This window comes from Ammospiza nelsoni, chromosome 3 (genome assembly GCF_027579445.1).
Source record: "Ammospiza nelsoni isolate bAmmNel1 chromosome 3, bAmmNel1.pri, whole genome shotgun sequence".
Classification (NCBI taxonomy): Eukaryota; Metazoa; Chordata; class Aves; order Passeriformes; family Passerellidae; genus Ammospiza; species Ammospiza nelsoni.
Genome location: NC_080635.1, coordinates 99,898,370 through 99,919,449, shown reverse-complemented (window position 1 = coordinate 99,919,449; position 21,080 = coordinate 99,898,370). Strand labels below are relative to the sequence as shown.

The following is a 21,080-nucleotide window of genomic DNA, read 5'->3' as shown; positions in this document are numbered from 1 at the left end:
ATAAATAATTACTGCAATTGTCAACAGCACATTGAAACTGTTTCCTTAATGTGATTATTAATCTTACAACTTCCTTTGGAAAATGAATTTTTCTGGTTATTCTGAAAATTACACTAGCTATTATTTTGTCATGTTTGATAAAAGGGTCTGATAAACAGTGAGGTTTTAGAATTTTCTGAATTATACAATACTTTAGTCATGCTTTTGAAAGTTATAGCATGAAAACCTAACAATCTATTCACAAATCTAATTACCAACATATCTGTAATATGCTTAACAATGAAATAATCAACATACATTGGACATTACCATGGTCATTAAACATCTGATTCTGTTTAAAAATGTTAAAATTGATATGACAAGGTTTTTAAGCATTCCTCATTAGTCCTTTTCATTTTACCACTTGTGTAGGAAAAATTACAAAGTAAATATACTGTCTTGAACCACTTGGTTCAAGAAGAATTTTTTAAAGTAAATCACTGGAATCAATGAAATTCAGAGTTTGAGTATGGAGGGTATTACTGAAGTGTTTGGCTTATCCTAGGAAAAAATGGACATAATAAAAACATTGCTCCAACCCGATAAAATCAACCTTCATAATTATTTTCAAGTCTGGTCCTCTACATTAGAGAGGGAGAATGGTGGGAGAACAGTATAATAGTTGGGCAGGAATGCACCTTAAACACAGGAAAGATCAAAAAAACCTTTCCATTCTACCAGTAGTCTATACAGGCACTCTCACTGGGACAGTCAGTACATAAAATATAAAGTTGGACTCCTGTCAAAATGACCACTGACATGACAGAATTTTCTTCAGAACTATGAAATTGTTTTGCTCTCCATCATAAAACATTTTTTATATTTCTTGCAAATTAATGGAAAGTTAAATATTCAAGTCTTTGTGGTGAATGATGGATTATTCTGCATAGCTGTGAGGGAGTTATGCCTATCAGCATCTTTTAGGATGAGTTAATTCATCCTACAATGGTAAACACAATCCAAAATAAAATACTGTCAAGGTTAGTGCATTTTTTCTGTGCTGCTTGATTTTGCTTTATTATGCTAAGTTGAACTGACTAATAAATACAAACACCCTTTAGCAACATTGGAAATTCAAATGAAATATGTTACATTCTTAAAACAGATAATATGCTTAAAAATAAAAGCTATCCTTTTTCCTATAGGAAATACAGTCATCTCTAGCATCTCTTATTCTATCAATTAAAAAGTTTAAATTCCAGTAGATACCTTCAGGAATAGAGATTAAATTATGCTTTCTTTTTTTTCAGGATATTGAAGTGTAAAAAGGAATTCACAATGTCAATTTTAAGTTCATGATTGGAGCATCTATTTGATGCATCTATGCTAAAGTCAGCATTTGCCCCAAACAGAATTTGATTTAACAGAATGCCTGATTTAGCATAAAATTTAAATACATAATACTTCCAACAAAATTTAATTTTTCAAATTCTGTGTTCAACAGATTGGAGGTGTGCCCTGCTAACAGGACTTTCCAAATAATATTTTCCAGTATTATTTTCTCTGATACTAGAGACATTTACAAAATATATTTATTTTATCATTAAGATTTAACAACAACAAAATCTTGAGTTTTATGTAGATTTGAAGCTGCAGTAACTGTAACAGGAAAAAGGGTTTATCAATGGGATGAAATATTGTGAGAAATAAATAAAGAGTATTTTTCAAACCAATTTTTCTACTTTTTCAGCTTGTTTACCATTTAACACTGACCACTCAGGGAAGTAACCTAGAGACAAACTGTCAGTTTTCAGTTAAGTGTCAAAAATTGCTAGTGAGCAATAAATGTCTGAGTACTGCATTAATTTTTAAATTTTGCCATAAATCCATGTACTTATACAAACTCCTTTAGATTAATACCTTACATGAAAGTAGATGAGGTCAGATGGAATAAATATGACTCATCAGCATTTTTCTTAAATAATGTAAGTAATCAACAGCCTCATATTTTTTCAAAGCTTTATCTTTAAAATATGGTAAATATACATTGCTTTTCCCTGTTGTTTCTATGGTTCCAGGTAGGTCACAGCACTCCAGCTGTGACTCAGAGCTCAGTTCAGTATGGAGCTCTGGATGCCTGATGCCACTCTCTATTACTGAGCTGCTAATTCAGTTCACACTCTAACATTTATATAGACATGAACAGCTTTGAAAAAGACTGAAGAAGACTCACACCTAGCAAGAGAACCTCAAAACCCTCTTTAATGATTGGTTTTGGTCAGTAGTTTTAGCTTTTGGAGTGCACGCCCTTGCAGGAGCTCAAACGACATTCAATGCAACTCTGTAATTTGTCCGTAAGAAAACACAGCAGATATCACTTATTTTGTGACATAGCCTTTTCATCTGAGATAAATGTATAATGACAGCATGAATTGGAAGATGAAAATATTTTGACACCATGTACTGCAAACTGCTCTGTGGTGAGCCACTTTGCAATAAACCATCCAAAGCCAGTTAATGATTTTTTTGTGTACTTCCTTACAGGCAGAGTATGAGACACAAAATCAAGCCCTTGACTTATTATAAACATGAATTAGCAGCAACCATAGCATTAATGTGTTATTAACCTAATCCTCATACTGAATGCAAAACACAGCACTATACCAGGCACTGAGAAGAAAACTCTACCCCAGCTGAAACCAGGACAGCTGGCTTGATAGGAATGTCGGAAGGACCTGCAGAGAGCCTTTCCAGCCTAAGGAATCACTTGACTCTGTCCTTCTGTGTTCTTGGGTCATTCCTCTAAGGGCAGTTAATGCAAGGAAATCTAGCATAAACCCAGAGCATGAAGGGTACAGGAATTCAAACATCTGTTCTTCAAGTCAGTAGCTAATGAGCTTGAACAGCCATAGCAGTTGGTTTGTTGGCTTTGACAGATCACTGATGAAATATTGCATACTGCTGATAAATGAAAGGAAAAAAAAAGTTTCAGAAAGTGGCTTATACTTCTAAACACACTGAATGATCTGTTCATACACAAAAGCTGAAATTGAAACAAACACAAAAGGTAACCTTTTCTATATTCTTTATGAGAATCCATTTTCTTATTTGACTTATTCCAGATAACATGCCACATGGCATTATTTAACCAGCTGATTCCAATGTTCCAAATTTTTGTTTCAAATTTTAATTACATATACAAGAATTTGTATTCATTAGCTTGATTTAATGCATCTCTTATGGGACTATTTTTAAGACTAAATAGATGTAGTGATTTCTTGTGCAAAACTGTAACAGCTCAATTAATGAAACGGATTAAAGCTTTCAGGGGACAAACAATACATAGGTGTACAGGGCAAAAGCATTCCTACCTTACAGTGGAAAATGTGATGATTTTATGAAATTTTTGATTGCTATAGAAAATGCAGTAAACATAAATTTATGAAGTTGTATATATGCCCTTCTAGAAGTAATCACAAATTTTCTTCAAAATTGATTAATATCATACAGCATTTCCAGTTCGATGCACCACAACATAGGTATAACTTATCTACATGCAGACTTAAAATTTGAAATTAAGATATAGAGTGTGTAAAACATTCCTTTTTAAAACCACATCTAAATGCATTTTCCTTAACAATATTATACATTCATAAAATAAAATACAATTTTAAAAATCTATCCAAGACTGTTTTCACTGTTAATCTTCAAATAATTTTGAAAAGATTAGGTGTGATAAGACAACAGCGATATTGCACATTGTTGTCATTTACCAAATCACCTTTCCATTTCTTATTCATAACATAATTAATTATGTTGGAAATCAGTATGGCATTTACAAAACCTAGGCTACACTATATACTTGCTGAGATACAAAACCTGCTGCTCAGATGTTTCCAAATCATCAAAAAAATATCCTATATTTCTTGGTAACTGGTAATATTGGAAGCAATAGAAAGACATCAGATAATTGAGTTTGGGGTTTTTTTTGGTTTATTGATTTAATTTAATTTTAAGTAATACTTTCACACTATGCAGGATACCCAACACCTGTAAATAATAATAAAAATATGCACTAATATGTATGAAAACTTATATATCTCTGAAGTAATAAAATGAAATAGGTAAACAACATGACTGAAAATGAGACAACATATCATATGGATTGTGATTTACATATTTTTTAGAAACACATTTTCAGAATGCACATGCATGGAAAAACTTTGTAGAATAGTTCAAGCAACGATTTTCTTTCTTCTGTGGAAAGGGAGGAAGTAGAAGTGGGGAAATCATGGACACTGATAATATAATCATGTAACTAGTACTTAATACATTACACCTTGCCAAAGTTTCCATGTGGAGGTACAAAAACATGCTGAGGACTTTCACAGTTCAGAATGTGCCATCTGCTTTTGAAGCTGGAAGACCAAATAATAAACTTCAGCAGCTTCTGTACACTGCATGGTCTAGGTGATACTTGGCCAAATTAACTGGATAATGTATTTAACAAATAAACCCTTTTAAGGACAGCTAAAGATGCCCTTCTCAGCCATGAGTAAATGCTCACATCCATACTACTGATTAAAGTGTGACAGAAAACTGGAAACAACTGCTTTCAACATGTTCACTTGGAAGATACATGAAATGTAAATGTATGCAATAACATGCTATAGCTCTGTGGGGATGGGCACTATGTTCATTAAATTCCAGAGTAAAATTCTGAAAGCTCTGCAGGTACATAAGATTGAAGAGTGATGTTGTCACATACAGGGAAGATTTTAATTAATGCTTGCTTGGAATCTCCTAAGCAGAAAAGGACCCGCTGTATCACATCACTGTGCAGAACAGACAAAAATATCATTTAGAGACAAGAATCTAAGATGTCTAAAAAATATCAGTACTTATATTCTTAAAGTGCCAATCCACCTTACTATCTAGATAAATCAAAATCCTGATGACCTGAGTATTTCAATCTCTTTGTCAAATTTACCTTCTTTCAACCACTAAATTGAAGAAACATCATTTGCCCCCATGACAGTAATATCACTTTAACCACAAAGTAGAGCAAATTTTACATCAGGTAAATGCATTTTAGAACCTACTCATGGAATGAAATTTGTTTGGATTAATGTTCTTTGAATAACTTTAAAGAACAAATCCATAAAACCAATCCAAACTACATTTCAAGTATGTGCTCAAAGCTTTAACTGAAAAGACCAATACATTCTCAATCATGAAATCATAAAAAATTACACTCAAATGAATGCACATTTTCAAACCAGTAATCAAATCATCCTAAAATAAACAGAAATAGAAACACAAATGAAACTACATTGAAACAGGTTTCTATTTTCTTTAGGCAATGCAAAAAAGTAAGCAATCAGAGCTTTATTGACTTTCTTCTATAAAGCTGCCATTTCACAAGTATCATAAAGACAATGACTGAACATTTAAAACTCATTTAATCTTCATCAGGTTTGAGAAAATGGCCATATCTAAGGAAGCTAATCATACAGTTAAAGGAAAGCAATAGCTCTAAACTATGGGAATGTATTCGTTTCTTGCACATGTGAATTAAAAAGAATAAGTTTGAGAAGGAGAAAATCTGTTTCTATAGATATTGGATGTGTTAGCTGTGGTGCTTAACCACTGCAGTCATAGTAGCATCCAAAACCAGAATAACTGTCAAATATTATCTTCCAAACTAATTCAAAATCAAATATAGCAAATATTTTGTTCCTTTGTTGGAGAGCTTTGAAACAGTAACAAAAATTATCATTTATTCTGCTTTTTGACTCTTTTTCTGCACTATAGGGAAAAAAACCCCACACAATTTTGCAGGTAAAGCATACAGATAGAATTATCTATCTACAACAGCCTCTGAGAACACAGATCAACAGTTTGTCATGGATTTATATTTTATATCTTATAATTCAAGAGCTTGGGAGGCTACAACAGCCTTGTCAAGTTTGCTTTTTCCTTTGACAGAGGTTAAGGATGACTGCTGAAGGATTACAATTTTATTGCTGCTTGGTGAAGGATATACTGCTCTCTCTACATTTTAGAAGGACTCACAAGAATAATCACAAGTCATTTTGGAGGCCAAGCCCATAAACTCAAATTCATGTAAATCCCTACTAGTCACAGTCTACAATCACACCTTGCAAGTTATTTAGGATGCCACTGTTTCAAAGGTAGCAGTATAAAATTCTAGTAAACAAAGGAAATGTATAAATTGAACTGATAGTATTTTTTAGTGTAACAACAAGAAGAATGAGGCATAAATACAGAGGTGTTAATATTAAGGTAGAAAAAGAAGGAAATAAAATTTTCAATGTGAACTTGAACTCTATACCTAGAATCAATTTTTAAATTTTCGTTTAGCTGCATTTGTTGCTACAATATTATTAGGCTTTGAAATCAGTATGGCATTTTAATGGCTTAAATGTATGAAGCAAAGACAATGCAGATAATTATCTGACCAATGTCTCATACAAGAGAAGCCTCTGGGATTAAAAAACAAACTTACAATAGTTTATTTGTATTGAGCTGTATAACTCTATCAAGTATTTTTGGAGAGAAAAAAATATCTGCTAGATCAAAAGGAGGGGAAGTGATATGCTTTTCTTTGTAAATTTTATGTGCTTTTACAATCTGTACAAAAATCCTAAAATAAATACACTGCCAGCTAATAAGATTTGAATGTATGCTATGTGACTTTGTTCCATTAATACTAGATGTTAATACTAAACATAAAAGGAAAAAATCCTCGTTTTAAATGTAGGAAAAAAGTAATGTAGAGACCTGTGGATGAACAGAAATAGAAGATAAAAATGAAACAGTTTCTTAAATGGCAGCTCCTATTAGCTTTCTGTATATTGAAAAAAGGATTTATGTTCTAACAAATTTGTTTCTAAAAGAAGTGGTAGGGCAGATGGGTTAAGCATACAATCTAAGAAAATAGACTGATATGCTGAACATTCTCTTCTCCCCTTATCAATCTACTCTATATAATGAGATCAACAAACCCCTGTCATTTCAGAATTGATCAACATTTACATCACAGAGAAACAGCTCAGAAGAAAAACACAAAACCATTCAGATTTTGCTTTGTTTTTTCTTTTTTGATAGTAAAAGGCAATTTTGAGAAGTCTAACATGCATGTTTCATGGTAACTTTCGCAGCAGTCTCCTTCACATACCATCCTCTAACAGCAAAAATAGTTCTAGCCAAGGCTGCCTTTAATTTCATAATTTGTGCATTACATTCCCTCACAGCACAAATGTTCACAGTTCAGGTGCAGCAATTAATACTTAAGAATACTTAAACGATGTAAAAAAATATTATCCTAATCACAGTAATATGATACTTTATATGGGTGAGAATTATTTCTAAACATTTCTGAAGTAAAGATTGAATACTTTACCATTATTTAACATTACTAATATAAACATAACAAAAAACTCTATATTATTTCTGTTTTACTTCTTACCTAGCTTGCACATATGAAATTCCATGACTGCAAAAGAGTTAATTAATTACCAAAGCATGATATCAATATCCATCTCAAAATGATAAATGAACCATTTTCAGAACTATCATTTGTACAAGATGAAAAGTGACAGCAGTGATTAGCCACTTGTATAACCCTGACAGTACAGTGGCAAATGTAGATATGACAATTTTAGAATTGTAGTTGTTTGGATAAAGCTTTTAAAATCATCAAGTACACCCTGTAATGTAAGATGTTGTTAGCATGCCCATTTTTAATTTACCTTAAACAATAGATTATTCTTATATTTAGCACTAAAATGTGATGACAAATATAATTTATTCAACATGTTAATTCATAAGCATAAAATATGAGACCCCCATTTGTAATTTCAAAAATTATGTTTAAACTGTTTCAGTTCTCAAACGGAAATAATCTGAATCTGTAAATGTATCTGGACTTTGAAGACTTTGAATGATTCACAAGTTCTCCAAAGGACTGAAGTAATCTGTGTGAACTAAAATGTATTTTCAATCAAGGAGAATTAAAATTGAATTATATTTTCAACTTTATAAAAAAAGGTTTCCAAATTTGCTTTCCACTTTGACTTGCCCTTTTATTGTCAAAAAAAAAATTTACATTTTATTGCTCAATATAGATGACTAAAACTCTTTTAGTGTAACCCAGTTCTTACCTCACTGTGATAGGGACGAGCACACCCTTGCTGACAGATTGGTTCAGGGACACAGTCAGAATGTTCTGAGAGTTTCCACAGCCTAAGCGAACTGTTGGTCTTCCCTCCACAAGATACAAGTGAAGAAACTGTTCTCCAAAATTTCTTTCACCAGCTTTGAAAACAAAAAAGGCGACAGTCACACTTCTGGAAGTGTAGGACCTCACAGAACTAAATCAATCACACAACTGGAACACCATCATCAGACACGATGACCTTGGGGACCCTCCTGTCCATACACAGGACTCTTCTTGAGTGACTGTGAGGAAAAAAATCAAACTGTAATCTCTGTATTTAGCTAACAGTTAAAAGTAAAAGAAAATAACTAAAAGAAAAAATTTACTTGCCACTGCAGTGGCATTGATCTCACAGAGATTTTCATGAACTAAACTTCTCTCTATATCCAGCAGTATTGTTAAGGCAATGAAGGTGACAATATGAAAAGAAATTCACATTCATTCAGCTTTTCAAATAAATGATAGAAAACAAAAATTATAAGAAGACAGCTCTTATAATAGATTTAAAGATTATGAAAAATTTACCTTTCCCAATTAACGATGTATTTCAGACTTGAAGAGAAGAAAAATTATTTACAAAACATCAAACATACTGGTACTTGAACTATTAAAAATATGAATGAAAAATATGCTTAAGTTCACTTCCACTAAATAATATATTATACATTGTAAAAATGACAGCAAAATATTTATATTTAAGTGATGAATGATAAAAGGCTCTTCTAAGAAAAAAAAAGGACTGATACCTACAATTTCAAATGCTATTAGGTGAATTTGTCCTTTGAATTTTCTTTTCATAAAAGGTAAGACAGTTCCTGTTTGCAATTTTTATTCACCTTTAAGACAAATCGTTAAAATGTTAATCTGTTTATTTCACTGTATTTTACTATGTTTAACTGAAGTAAAAAAGACTCACTAATTGGGTCAGGAAATTGAAAATACTGCATGTATTGTTTGATGTACCACTGCCTCTGAATAGGAGGCCTGGGTGCTGGCATGGGTGTTGGACAGGGAGAAATCTCACGCTGGCATTTGGGGGACCCTCAGCTGTGGAGTGCCTGGGTTTGGGTGGCTCTGCCCATGAACCATGAGCAGGAGTCCCCCAGAGTGGGTCACAAGGGCTGGGATCTGGGCTGGGTTTCAGCTCTGGGTAGGAGCTCCCAGGCCTGGAGCTGCTGCAGGGGCCCACAGGTCAGAACATGCTTTATTATTTTTATTCAGAAAGGTAAAAAGAATGAGGGCATTATGGGGACTTAAAAAACATAATAATTTGTAAAAAAAAAAAATAAAAAAAATCAACTTTATTTTGGAGACAAAACAAAGAGCAAAAAATGATCTTTTAGATCAGAGAGAGACAACAGTGCTTGCAACTGTCTGATCATTTCCTTTTGTATAGTTCGTAGCAGAAGCAGTTCACAATGTAAACTCCCTCCTTGAGAGCAGCTTTCTAGTCAACATTGCATTTCTTCAGTCTGTTACAAATCCTGATGACCTACTAAAGTCTTTTATGCTTAGATATATTTTGTATTCTGAATACCTAATTAACTCCAAAGCTATTTTAATTTGACTGGATTTCATGCCTTTGGCTTTTACAATTTCCTTCTACAGTAGTCTGATAATTCTCTTTCAAAATATATTGCACTATTGCACTGCTTTTTAACCATCATATAACTGATATATGCATATATTGTACTATTTGTTTCCTAGTCTTCTCCCTTCCCTGCACATGCCATTCCTGGCATTTCCAATTTCTACCAGTAAGTAGGTCTGTAAGTCACATTGATTCAGAGAGAATGAAGTGGATGTATATGTGCATGTATATAACGTCTTGAGAAAGTGAAGTTACAGATGAGCAGCTTGTTTCCCCTCTCCCAATGACTCTGTCTGTCTATTCACATTGCCCACTAGTAAAAACCTGGAAGAAAGTCCTCATTATTACCAGTAAAGTAAAAAATCTGGGACATCTCTCTCAAAGGCAGCATTACTTCTTGAAACTTCAGTGAGTGTTGCTGCTTGAACTTCAGTCTAGGGAGCACTTTTAAGTCACACTTACAGGTGACTAACAGCATTCTTCACATTATTTGCTAGGTGGTAGGAAATCCTTTGAAAGGACAGTCCTTTAAATCTTTCTACAGTGAACATGAGGAGTCACAGAATTTTGTTCTGTCAATGTGAAAGAGCATACACTACCTAGCGCATATGATGGAAATTACCTTCATAGGAAAAGCTCGAGTCATAAGCAAAACAGACAGGTTCTGGGAAGAGACAGAGATCAGGAAATATCTGAGTTAAAAACCTTGTTGGATATTAGGGGTAAATCATCTTGACCTCGGTAGAGGTTATGTGAGGGTTCCAGCAAAAGAATCTCAGCAATCATCCTTTCACAGAAAACTGTGAGCTGGAAGGTAATTTTTGTACATCAGTATGTCAACAAGCAAATGGCCATTGAGCTTAAATGATTGCCTATCTAAAAGACAGATTTGAAGTCCCATTAAAATATGGGATTAGCTTTATTAAGACAGAAAATCAATTTTGACACAGGAAGGATACTGTGAAATGCTCTACATGAAAATAAGAGCTGAAATAAAGACAAAGAGACTACAACTGAAATGTCTGAATGGCCTCTATTTAGTTTCTTAAGGGTAAGGGCAATATGGGAAGATATGGGGAACAGAGCTTCTGAGAAAAAAGGAAATAATTTATGAGCCCAACTTACGGAAAGGGAGCTGTTGTCCTTTAGGAATGCTATAAACATGGGTTGTGAGATCTGAAATCCAATTGTCAGAAGTTATAGGCTACCATATACAGCAGAAGCTAAACAATCTACCCTTGAAGGGATTGTGAGCAGCATTATGCTGACTCTCTTAAAAATGAAAATGATGAAGTAAAACTTTACAACTGTATCAGGTTTTTATCATTGCTAGCAATCTATTTTGCTTTATGGCTAAATATCACAATTTGCTTTGACGTGTGGATAAAATTTAATCATGCTAACAAATAAAATAATTAAGGAATAGAATAGAAATTTTATGAATGCATTCTGTAGTCAACAAACAAATCTTCTCACAATGATGTCTAATCTTTATTGGCACAAATGTAATTGTCGCATTCTATCAACAATTTAAACATAACACAGCAGCAAAAATTCCAGAGAATTTTAGTCCATTTACTGTTAACACTCTTTAATGTATGTATTTATTGAATACATACTGAAATAATTAGGGAAAATAGCATTATTAACTATGTAAATGCATTTTTCTTTGTATTAAGACAGATATATGTATAGTAATTTTCTATAAATCATACATAGACTTCTATGACATCCTCTTTCCCCTTTTTTTAACAGAAAACCTATTTTTGAAAGCCTCTACAAGTCCTTAGTACTTGTTAATTTCAACTAACCATTGATAAAATTCTTGCTAATAAAGGCACCAAATAGGATTTATTTTTTAACAATGGTACGGTATGATTTACTAAAGTGGCATGCCTAGCACATGTAATGGTTCTCATCTTCTGCCTCTTGGTTAGCCTATGAGCAACCTTATTTGCTGTATTGTCTATATTTATTTTATTTGTCTAATATATATTTGCACATATATAATTGCACTAACTGCTAAAAGGTATTAATGCATTGATATTTCAGTGTTCTGTTCTTTTTATTTAAAGGCATGTTGACATGAAAAAGTGAAGAAGGCACAAATCTTTTTTGTTCTTCACTGGCTAATGTACTAGGTAAAGACAGATGCAAATTTCAATCCTTTTATATTATCCTTATGATTTTGGCTTAAATAGTCTTCTTATGCATACTTTCTGATTCAAATTCCTTTGTGTATCAGTAGCATCTTGTCTGAGACTTCTCTCTGTAATTAAATGTCTACTAATTATCTGCCAGAAAAACAGATGTAACCTCACCACCACCTGGTAAAAACAGGTGTGTTTGTAAAATGTGTAATCTGAAGTTGGATTAATTTAAAAAAACTAATCAAAAATGTGTAACAATTTTCTAGTAAAGTACATCTGAAAGAAGCAGATCACTGTAATGATTTTTCTATTCTAAAAAGTTATTTTGACAAATAGAAAGGTTTTTGCTTTATGAATATGTGAAGCTAATTGTAACCATAATTATTAAACCATTGCAAACATGCATAAATTAACAGAATCTGAAAATGTTGGGAACATTAACCCTTAGAAGTGTGTGATTCTTGTACCTAGTGAGTGCAATAGCCTCAAGTTGGCTTTCTACTGATGATTCCTTCCTGGGATGTTTGATGGTCACACAGTTTCAAAAAAGCAGATTAAAGGCAGGAGTTCTACTACTATTAAAAGCAGAAGAGCTGACAGCAGCAGCTTCACTTTTGTAGTAGTTGGAAGTGAAAATGAAAGACAGAGCGGGGAGAAAAAATGGGGATGAAGGAAGTACAGAGAAAGCATATGAGGGAACTCACAAAGGATATTTATTTGACAGAAGAGTGTTCAGAAATAATTAAATTCTCAATTATCTGTATACGCACATGGAGTTAATTCATAAAACACTGGAAAAATTTTTATTTATGCATTTATATAATTTTTTATTTTACATTCAAGTAAAACCATATAAGAATATTGATCCGAACTATTATAAGAAACATTTGAAATATTTGGAAATTAATCTAATTATCAGGGACACACAGAACAAAAAAAGAAAGAGTAAAAACAAGGAAAAGTAATTGGTGTTAAAGAAGGAAGGGCAGAGATCGTTAAAGTGGAAATGAAAAGCAAAGATCTATCTAATGTTTAACACAGTGTCAGAATTCTAAAAGAATTCTGATAATAGACACTGAAAGTAATGGATGACTTACCAGAATTCTACAAGAATTCTGATAAGTCATCCATTATTTTCTGTGTCTCTGTTCCACAGCCAGGCAGAGATCCAAAGTTTTCCTTATTTACTTATCTATTTATTTAGCTTAACAGAAATCTAACCATAAAAGAAACCCTACTGGTCGCAAAAAGAGTGGAATATTGCAAATCAGTTAAAATTCCATTTTAGGGGTAACACAGGGAATGAAAATGCAAGTATGACATGGTACTGAGAACCTGTGAAGAAAAGGTGAGTTTTCAGTCTGAGAAAATATACAAATATTATCCCGAGTTGCTGGAGCTACCCCAGCTCAATTTCAGGGTGAGAGCTGAACTCGTACCACTAATCCTGATCCACACTGGCTCCTTTTTGGAGGGATAAGAAGTGAGCTGTGACACAGCCCATGGAAGTCTCAATATGGATAACTGGAAAGGAAAAAATGTTGGGGTTCTCCACTAATGTCGTTCTATCATTCCAGAAAGCGGAAACATTTATATTCTAAAGAATGTGAAGTCCTCAAATACTGCTGTAACAAAATCTCTCCAAACACCTGAAAAATACCATGTTAACAATTTTCCATAGACAGTATGAACTAATAGCTGAACAGGTTATATTAGGTTTAAATATCTAATTAGGTTAGATGCAAAATAAGCACATTATCTAGAAAAGAAAGTACGTAGAGTCATATGAATTGGTCATCTAGTTCACCCCTAGCAATGAGCAGGGACATCTTCAACCCGAGCAGGTTGCTCAGAGTCTTCTCAAGCCTGACTTGGATGATTCCAGGGATGAGGAATTGACCACCTCTCTAGGCAGTCCATTCCAGTACCCTGCTCCCCTCATTGTAAAAAAATCTTTACATCTAGTCTACATTTACACTCTTTTAGTGATCTTTGGTTTAAAAACATTACCCCATGTCCTGCTGCAACAGGCAATTAAGAAGTTTAACCCCATATTTCTTAGAGCACCCATTTAATACTTAAAGACAGGAATGTGGTGTCTCCAGAGCCTTCTCTTCTCCAGGCTGAACAAACTCGACTCTTTTAGCTTCCAAAAACACCACCTCCTCCCAAGTTCCTCCTGAGTCTAGCAGAGAGAATATTCCTCTTTTTTTTCTCTTTGGTTTGGAGTTCTTTGAGATTTTTGGTTCACAGAGATGCTTACTCAGGGCTTATGTGTAGATAGCAAGATTAACTTTGGCTGGAGCCAAATTACTCTGCAGTGATGAAGCAAACAAAATCACTAAATGCCAAATATATTCAAAATACTTCCAATAACCTTCATTGAATTCTTCTTCAAGGGCAAATAACTCCTCTTGAAATTGAAATAACTAACAAGTATAAAACATTTTGATAAAAAGAACTGCAACATCACCACTTATCCATGATTCTTGGCAAATTTTGCAGTACTGTAGCTTAGGCAGCTGCAGCAACAGCCCAGATATAAAATACAAGGACTTAAAATGCCATTTTGGAAAGAAGTAAATATTAATTTTCAGTTTGGGGCTAGAGTGTTTCACATCTAAAAAATATCTAGTACAGATAATTAAAAAAGGCATAATTAAATAATGCCACAAAGCTTATATTACTTTTAACCCTGCCTTATAAATATGTACATAGTTCAGATGAATTCACATATACTACTACCAGATTAATATAAATGCAAAAAAATTTAATCAGAATTATTCATGCTAGATCAACAACATTTCTTGTGTAGAGTAACTCTAGGAAGTTGCAGTGAACTGAAAATGCTCCTAATGATTTTGTCTTTGTGGAGTAAATCTATCAAATAATCATATTTTTCTAGCTCTTCTTGGGAAGAAATCACCTCACTTTCCATGTTTTCCATTTGCAAGAAATTGCAAGATAAAATATATAATGAAATACTCAACTGGCAGAGAAGTTTATTTTTTCTTGCTGACTCGTGAAAAGTGTACTTCTGTCTCAGAAGTTTATGCCATATATTGAGGAATGAAATATGCAGGCAAGAAGCAACTTTTTTATGTAGTATTAACAGGCATACATCCAAGTCTGCACGTATACTCTCTGGGGATCACAAAGGAATTCTCTGAAGTGTGAAATCACAGTAAGTGCTTCAAAATATGGCAAAACTGCAGAACCTAAGATAGTTCTATAAATCAAGAATTTGGAACCAAGATCACAATTATAAAAAGCGAGGCTCAATCCAACTACAGAGAAGTTGTTTCTCTATAAGTTGTTCAAAACTTCTTCAACATTTGTATTTTAAAGCAGTAAAACTTACAACTAAATTCATATGATTACTGTGTTCTTTTTTGTCAGGAAGCAGCATTTTCTCTTGTAAGTTATGTTTTGCTCAATGACTCATAAATCAAGGAACTTTCCAGAGGAACACAAGGAACAATGGTTCAAATCTTATAATGCAGCATGCATTAGAATACCAAAAGGCTTCTACTGCATTTTAATGACTCATTTTGCTGTTGAAGAGGCAATGCCAGCTGATGTACACTAAAGTTAATAAAGACCTGAAGGAGCTAAAACGGGTACTTAGCTTCAAGTATCTTTGGTACTCACTGTAAAGAATTGTGCCATTTAGAGCAGTTGTTTTCACTGTCAAGTACAGAGTTGTCACATTGCTTGTTTCCTGCCCAGATGCAGTCCTGGTATCAGATACAGATGTCAGAGAAGGTAGCTCCAAATAAGAATTTCCAGTGAAGGATGGAAAAAACAGTGCTATGTCTGAAATGAACAACAAAAAGATAATTTTATTAATTTTTTACAAAATAAAGTTATAAAATGCAGGCACTTTAGAGAGATCCATTTTTTATACCTGTGAATAGCATCATCAACTATATTATTTGCTGGGCATGTATATAAATTTCTTTAATTTCAAACATTCAAATCAAATACACAAAAAATGAAAAAGTTCTAGCATCTGCTTATTACTAGATGTGAAAAGACCATTATAGGAAGGACTAATGCTAGAAGATGCAAGTTAAAAAGACTGTCATAAATTTTCTTCACAGATGTGTCAGTACACAACTTTTGTCCTTTGACATCTCTGTGAAGTACTTTTAATTTTTATTTCTAGATGGCAAACCCAGTTTTTCTTCATTTTCAGAATACTCAAATTTGTGGGGTTTGAAATTATAAAGAGAATGCCATTGGGCAGAATATGCATTTTTCCACTACATTAGTCTGGAAATGAATAATTGTTAAGAGAAAATTTTTAAGTGTGAAGGCTTAACATTTACAATGTTTATTGCATTCATTACTTTAGTCATTATGGCTTTTGGGTTATTTTTTACCCTTCAGACATGATAATAGTATCATGAATGCAAGAAAAAATAAGCTAAAACTAATTGAGGTTAGGCAGAATGTCTTCCCAATGCCCCAAGAAACCTATTTAAGCAAAATACCTTGAAGATTTCCCAGACTGATCACCAGGGATATGAATAAGGAATAAGCATCAAAAAAATTTTTTTTGAGTTCAGGTAATATTTTTGCAAAGAAATTTTTAGTTTAATGAACTAAAAATATACAATGGATCTGTGAATGATGATTACACAAGGCAGGACTAGCACTACAAAAAAAATTGTATTCAATTTATTAATTTTTTGTTTGTTTGTGAATCTGACCACTGTTTATGCTCTGCTGTTTTTAACTGATTTAAGAAAAAAAGGACAAAAGGAAAGGCCTAGCTAAATAAGCCCATGTGGAAGGACAGTCATTAAAAAACACCACACCCTGACAAAAGAAAAACAGCAATGACTAGTTATGTTTCTAAATCATAGGTCTGGAAAAGTCAGGATTGTTGGAGAAAGTGGAAAAAGATATGAGATACAAAAAAGGTCAGCGGCATTGCAAATCAGAAGCAGACCTACATGATTATGAGTGGTTTTTTCCTAATTATATTCATACTTTCAAGAGAAACAGTACTAGGAGGTCTAGCAGTGTAGTGCAAGGTCACAAACAGGATTAAGGGCTGGGTTCTCTTTCACATGAGGATTGGCTGAGAGAGCCAGGACTCCTAAGGCTGCAGAACAAACAGCTCAGGTGGATCTTAACACATGTTACAGGTGGATCTGTAAACACACGGGGATGGCAAAGAGGGAGCCAATTTTCTCTCAGCAGTGCACTTGATAGCAAAGGGAACAAATCAAAACCCAAGAAATTACACCTGAACACATGGGAACTCTGTTTCATTGTGAGAGTGGTCAAACATAGGCCTAGGTTACCCAGAGGGGTTTGTCAGGTCTCAGTTCCTGGAGATTTTCAAAACCAGACTGTGCTTGTTTGTGAGAAGCCTGTGCTAGGTGATTCTGCTCTGCTTGAGCAGGGGGTTGGACTTGATGGTCTCAAGATGATGGTCCCTTCCACCCTCAAAAATTGGTGATTCTGTTATCCTTCACAGGGAGGTTCTGTGCACTCAACCTTAATAATTATTCTTGAAGTGCAGTGCCTTTAGAAATCTCAGTGTAGTTCAGTACTCACAATGTAGTGGTACACTGAGCAACAAAGCTATTAAAATGTCTTTTATTAGGTAGTTAAAAAAATCCCAACTGGTCAATTTGGAGAGTAGCTGTCCACAATTTATATTCTAAGTTAAAATTCATCTGTGAAGTTTCTTTCAGCTAGGTGAAGGGAAGGGGGAGAAGAATGAGGAGGGGAAGAGATCATGGTCTCTCTGGGCAATTTTGAAAGGAAGGACAATATCATTACTCCTTTAGGAAGGATAGCTCCCTTCAAAGGAGGGATCTCCCCTAAGGATTTAAAACTTTCCAGGGGATCCAGCACCTTCCATCCAGAGAAGTCTTTGCATTGATGTATAGTCAAAACTACTGAGAAAAGATTCTATTTCAGCAGTCCTGTCTACATCTGCAGGGCAGTGCCCAGAGCAGCCTAGGCTTCCATCACCAGTGCTGTGAAGTCCTCTCAGAAATCAGCAGAAGAGACACAGCAAATACAGCAACTGCATCAGAAACAAATGCATACCTGGCAAAAAAAGCCATCCAGAAATGCCAAGATGCAGAGCACATCCTCTTCCCTCTGGTGTGCAGGCTATCAGCCTGCTGATCCCTAACAGTCATTCTCTGCCCTAAAGCTGTACAACAGCTGCAATCTGCTGCAAGTCTGCAACATCAGTAAAGAGGTCATTGAGAGCACAGGGATTAGTCTTCTGCTTGGATGAAGGGTCTAAGTGGGAGAAAACAGATTGAGTCTGTGTATTAAGAACCTAAAACCTATGTCTGTGATACAGTACACTGAGAGAACACTATGGGCAAAGCTGCCAGTCTGGGCAAAATTTTTCCACTTCCCTCATTCTACTAAACTCTTAATTAGCAGAAATTAAAGTCCCATGAAGCACTGACCATGGCTGCACACATCAGATCCAAAGAAGAGCATCTGCTGAACAACAATGAGCTAATTCTCTACCACATCATGACAGTATTTTAGTACTGCTTCCTAGCAATATTTACAGTTCTTCATATTTTAAGATGATTGCTGGCAATAAATAATTTAGTATTTAATATATTTCACAGGACAGGCTAACAAGAAGAACCTAATTCCACCCTGGGTCCACTATCTGACACTGTCACCTCTGTCTCTGATCACAAGGACTCTCTTCCACTGAGGCAATGGTCTCCAAGTGAGTACATGCAGCCTAAGGGGTTCTCAAAACAATTAACTTGGATGCAGGAAGAAAGAGAAAATTTCTCACATTTTAAGGATAAAAAAGATTACAAATAATTCTAGAGAAGAATTTGTAAGAGAGACCAGAGAGTTGGGTCTGAATTACCTGACAAACACATATTACTAAGACTTCTACTTTAACAATTTAATGGAAGACTCAAATTTTCTACTGAAATAAATAGATTAGATGGGATATTATTTATGAAAATTTTCACAATAACACAGTAAAACAAGAAAAAGTTGAGAAACACCAGTAAGCTTCTATTATGTCCCTACCTGATTTTGTCTTAGTCAGAAAATAAAGAGGAGTAAGGGGAAGGATATAATTTTCTACTGCTACTAAAATGGAATAAATCTGTTTCCACTCCTACATCTTATTTTCCCTTTGCATTCTTCACATTTTATTACAAGACTGGCTTAACTTGAATTTGATTTTATTCTGTTGAATTCTTTTTAAAATATATTTTTCAGTCCTGAAGACATTAAGAGTCATCAAGTGCACCAACCATCACTAAATAAATTCAAATGAGAACAAAGAAAGACTTTTAACATCACCACAAAATCCTAGCAAGAGAAGAAATGCATACATCTTCTGATAGGAAAATCAGACCAAACATCTGACTAAGCTTGTCTACAATCTACAGGGTAAATTGTAGACAAGTCCATGGTCCTCTTTAATAATTAAAGTAAATAGGTAATCCTAGGATGTGATTATCCTCACCCAATCATGATTTAAACCTGCCTAGTTCTCTCTATTTGCTATAAAAGGACTTAAGAGTCAATAGTTTAGGTGTAAACATGTATGCCAGCAATATCTGAAGGCAGATTAATAATTCTCATTTTTGTTGCTTATGTATCAGAGATAGACAACCTGCAGAAGGATTTTCTTTAGGCAAAACCAAATTAGTACAGTAGCTTTGAGTTGAAATGTTAAACATGTGAACTGAACAGGACATCAGAATATTTAGTCAGGGGATTAAACTCTGAATTTGCTTTTTGTATCTTTCAATTACAATGGTAAACATCTTCTGAAATCTATGGACAGATTCTGTGCTTGTTCTTCTTTTCCATCACTCAGAGACTGTAATAGAAGCACAGGTGATAAAAACTTTTACAAGCAGTGCAGGAAACCTTTTACATATTATCAAAAATGGAGGTGTTCCCAGCAGGCAGAAAGTCAGTTAAGAATCAATACGAAGGGTCTGATGAATGCATGATCTGTTCTATCAATATCATGCTCACAGAATATCCCAGGCAACCAGATTTAACCACCTTAGAGTAATGCATTCTTTTATCTTATGTTCATGGTGTGAAGAAAATCAAAGTGAAATAAATATGATTCAGAAAATTCCCAGGGATTATGTCTGGTACACATGAAATCTGACTTGGGTGTTTCATAAAGCATCACACGCACCTACATCAGTACAGAAATACAGTAACCATTTCCTATGAAATAACTGATTAGCTGAGTTCAGCTCTTTCAAGACAATAAAATATGAAACTAAATAAATCTTACCCTTGCTGCTTTCATTCATTTGTCTCAATGCACAAAAGTCTCCTGCCTGCTGTAACTGAACTCGAACATAACAAAGCACAAAATCCTTACAAAATAAAATGCACAAGTCTTCCTCTATCAGGCCAGCCTGGTGCCTTTTTGATAAAGCTCTCTGCTGCCAACTGGGAGGTCTGAAATCAGATCACTGACCTAATCTCCTACTTTGCAGACTGCTAGGGCCTTTGAATGGCAGAAAGACAGTACATTTAATTGTGAAGACTCAAGAGAAAAGCACTAAGGGCAATGGGTCATATAAGCAATCCTTAGAGCAAGACATCAATTCATTTTCATTGAAAGAAACTGCCATACAAGTGGAACAGTAATAGAAGAAAAGACTTAAAAAAATTAGGAAAATAAAGCAGAAGATATTCAGCAAGCATGCATCTGCACAGGTACAATGAAACACAGAACAGAAATAGGGATGATCAAAGGGATGGCCTTGCTTCCAGATGGAGAAACAGAACAGGCCTATTCAACATGCAAAGGAAAATGTGAGTAAGAAATGGCAGCTCCATGTCTTGGAACACAGCAGGTAAGGGAATTCAATTACTCAATTATTGTTACTATCAGGTCACAGGCTTGCAAAACAAAAGGAAATTCTTATTAACTTTTTGCAGAATGTTTGGGGTAATTTTTTGCCAAAAGATATTATGTAGGTCAAAAGTATATAAAAATAATGAAAAATTAAGAACAATACAAGAACAAGGGAAACTAATCCACCAGACTAGCAAATACAATGGAACCACAGGTCAGGAAACCTTAGTCTCGTTGATTGGTGGAAGCTGAAGTAAT

At 34.2% G+C, this 21,080-nt stretch overlaps 1 protein-coding gene across 1 annotated transcript in view; it reads right to left on the bottom strand.

Annotated features, from left to right (window-relative positions):
* Positions 1-21,080, bottom strand: part of EYS (eyes shut homolog) — a 703,265-nt gene that overhangs the window by 127,844 nt on the left and 554,341 nt on the right. The window contains exons 38-39 of the mRNA XM_059467250.1: positions 15,614-15,778; positions 8,166-8,319 (exon numbers count right to left, since the gene is read on the bottom strand). Of these exons, the coding sequence (XP_059323233.1) occupies positions 8,166-8,319; positions 15,614-15,778 (319 nt within the window). The remainder of the gene's footprint in view (positions 1-8,165; positions 8,320-15,613; positions 15,779-21,080) is intronic.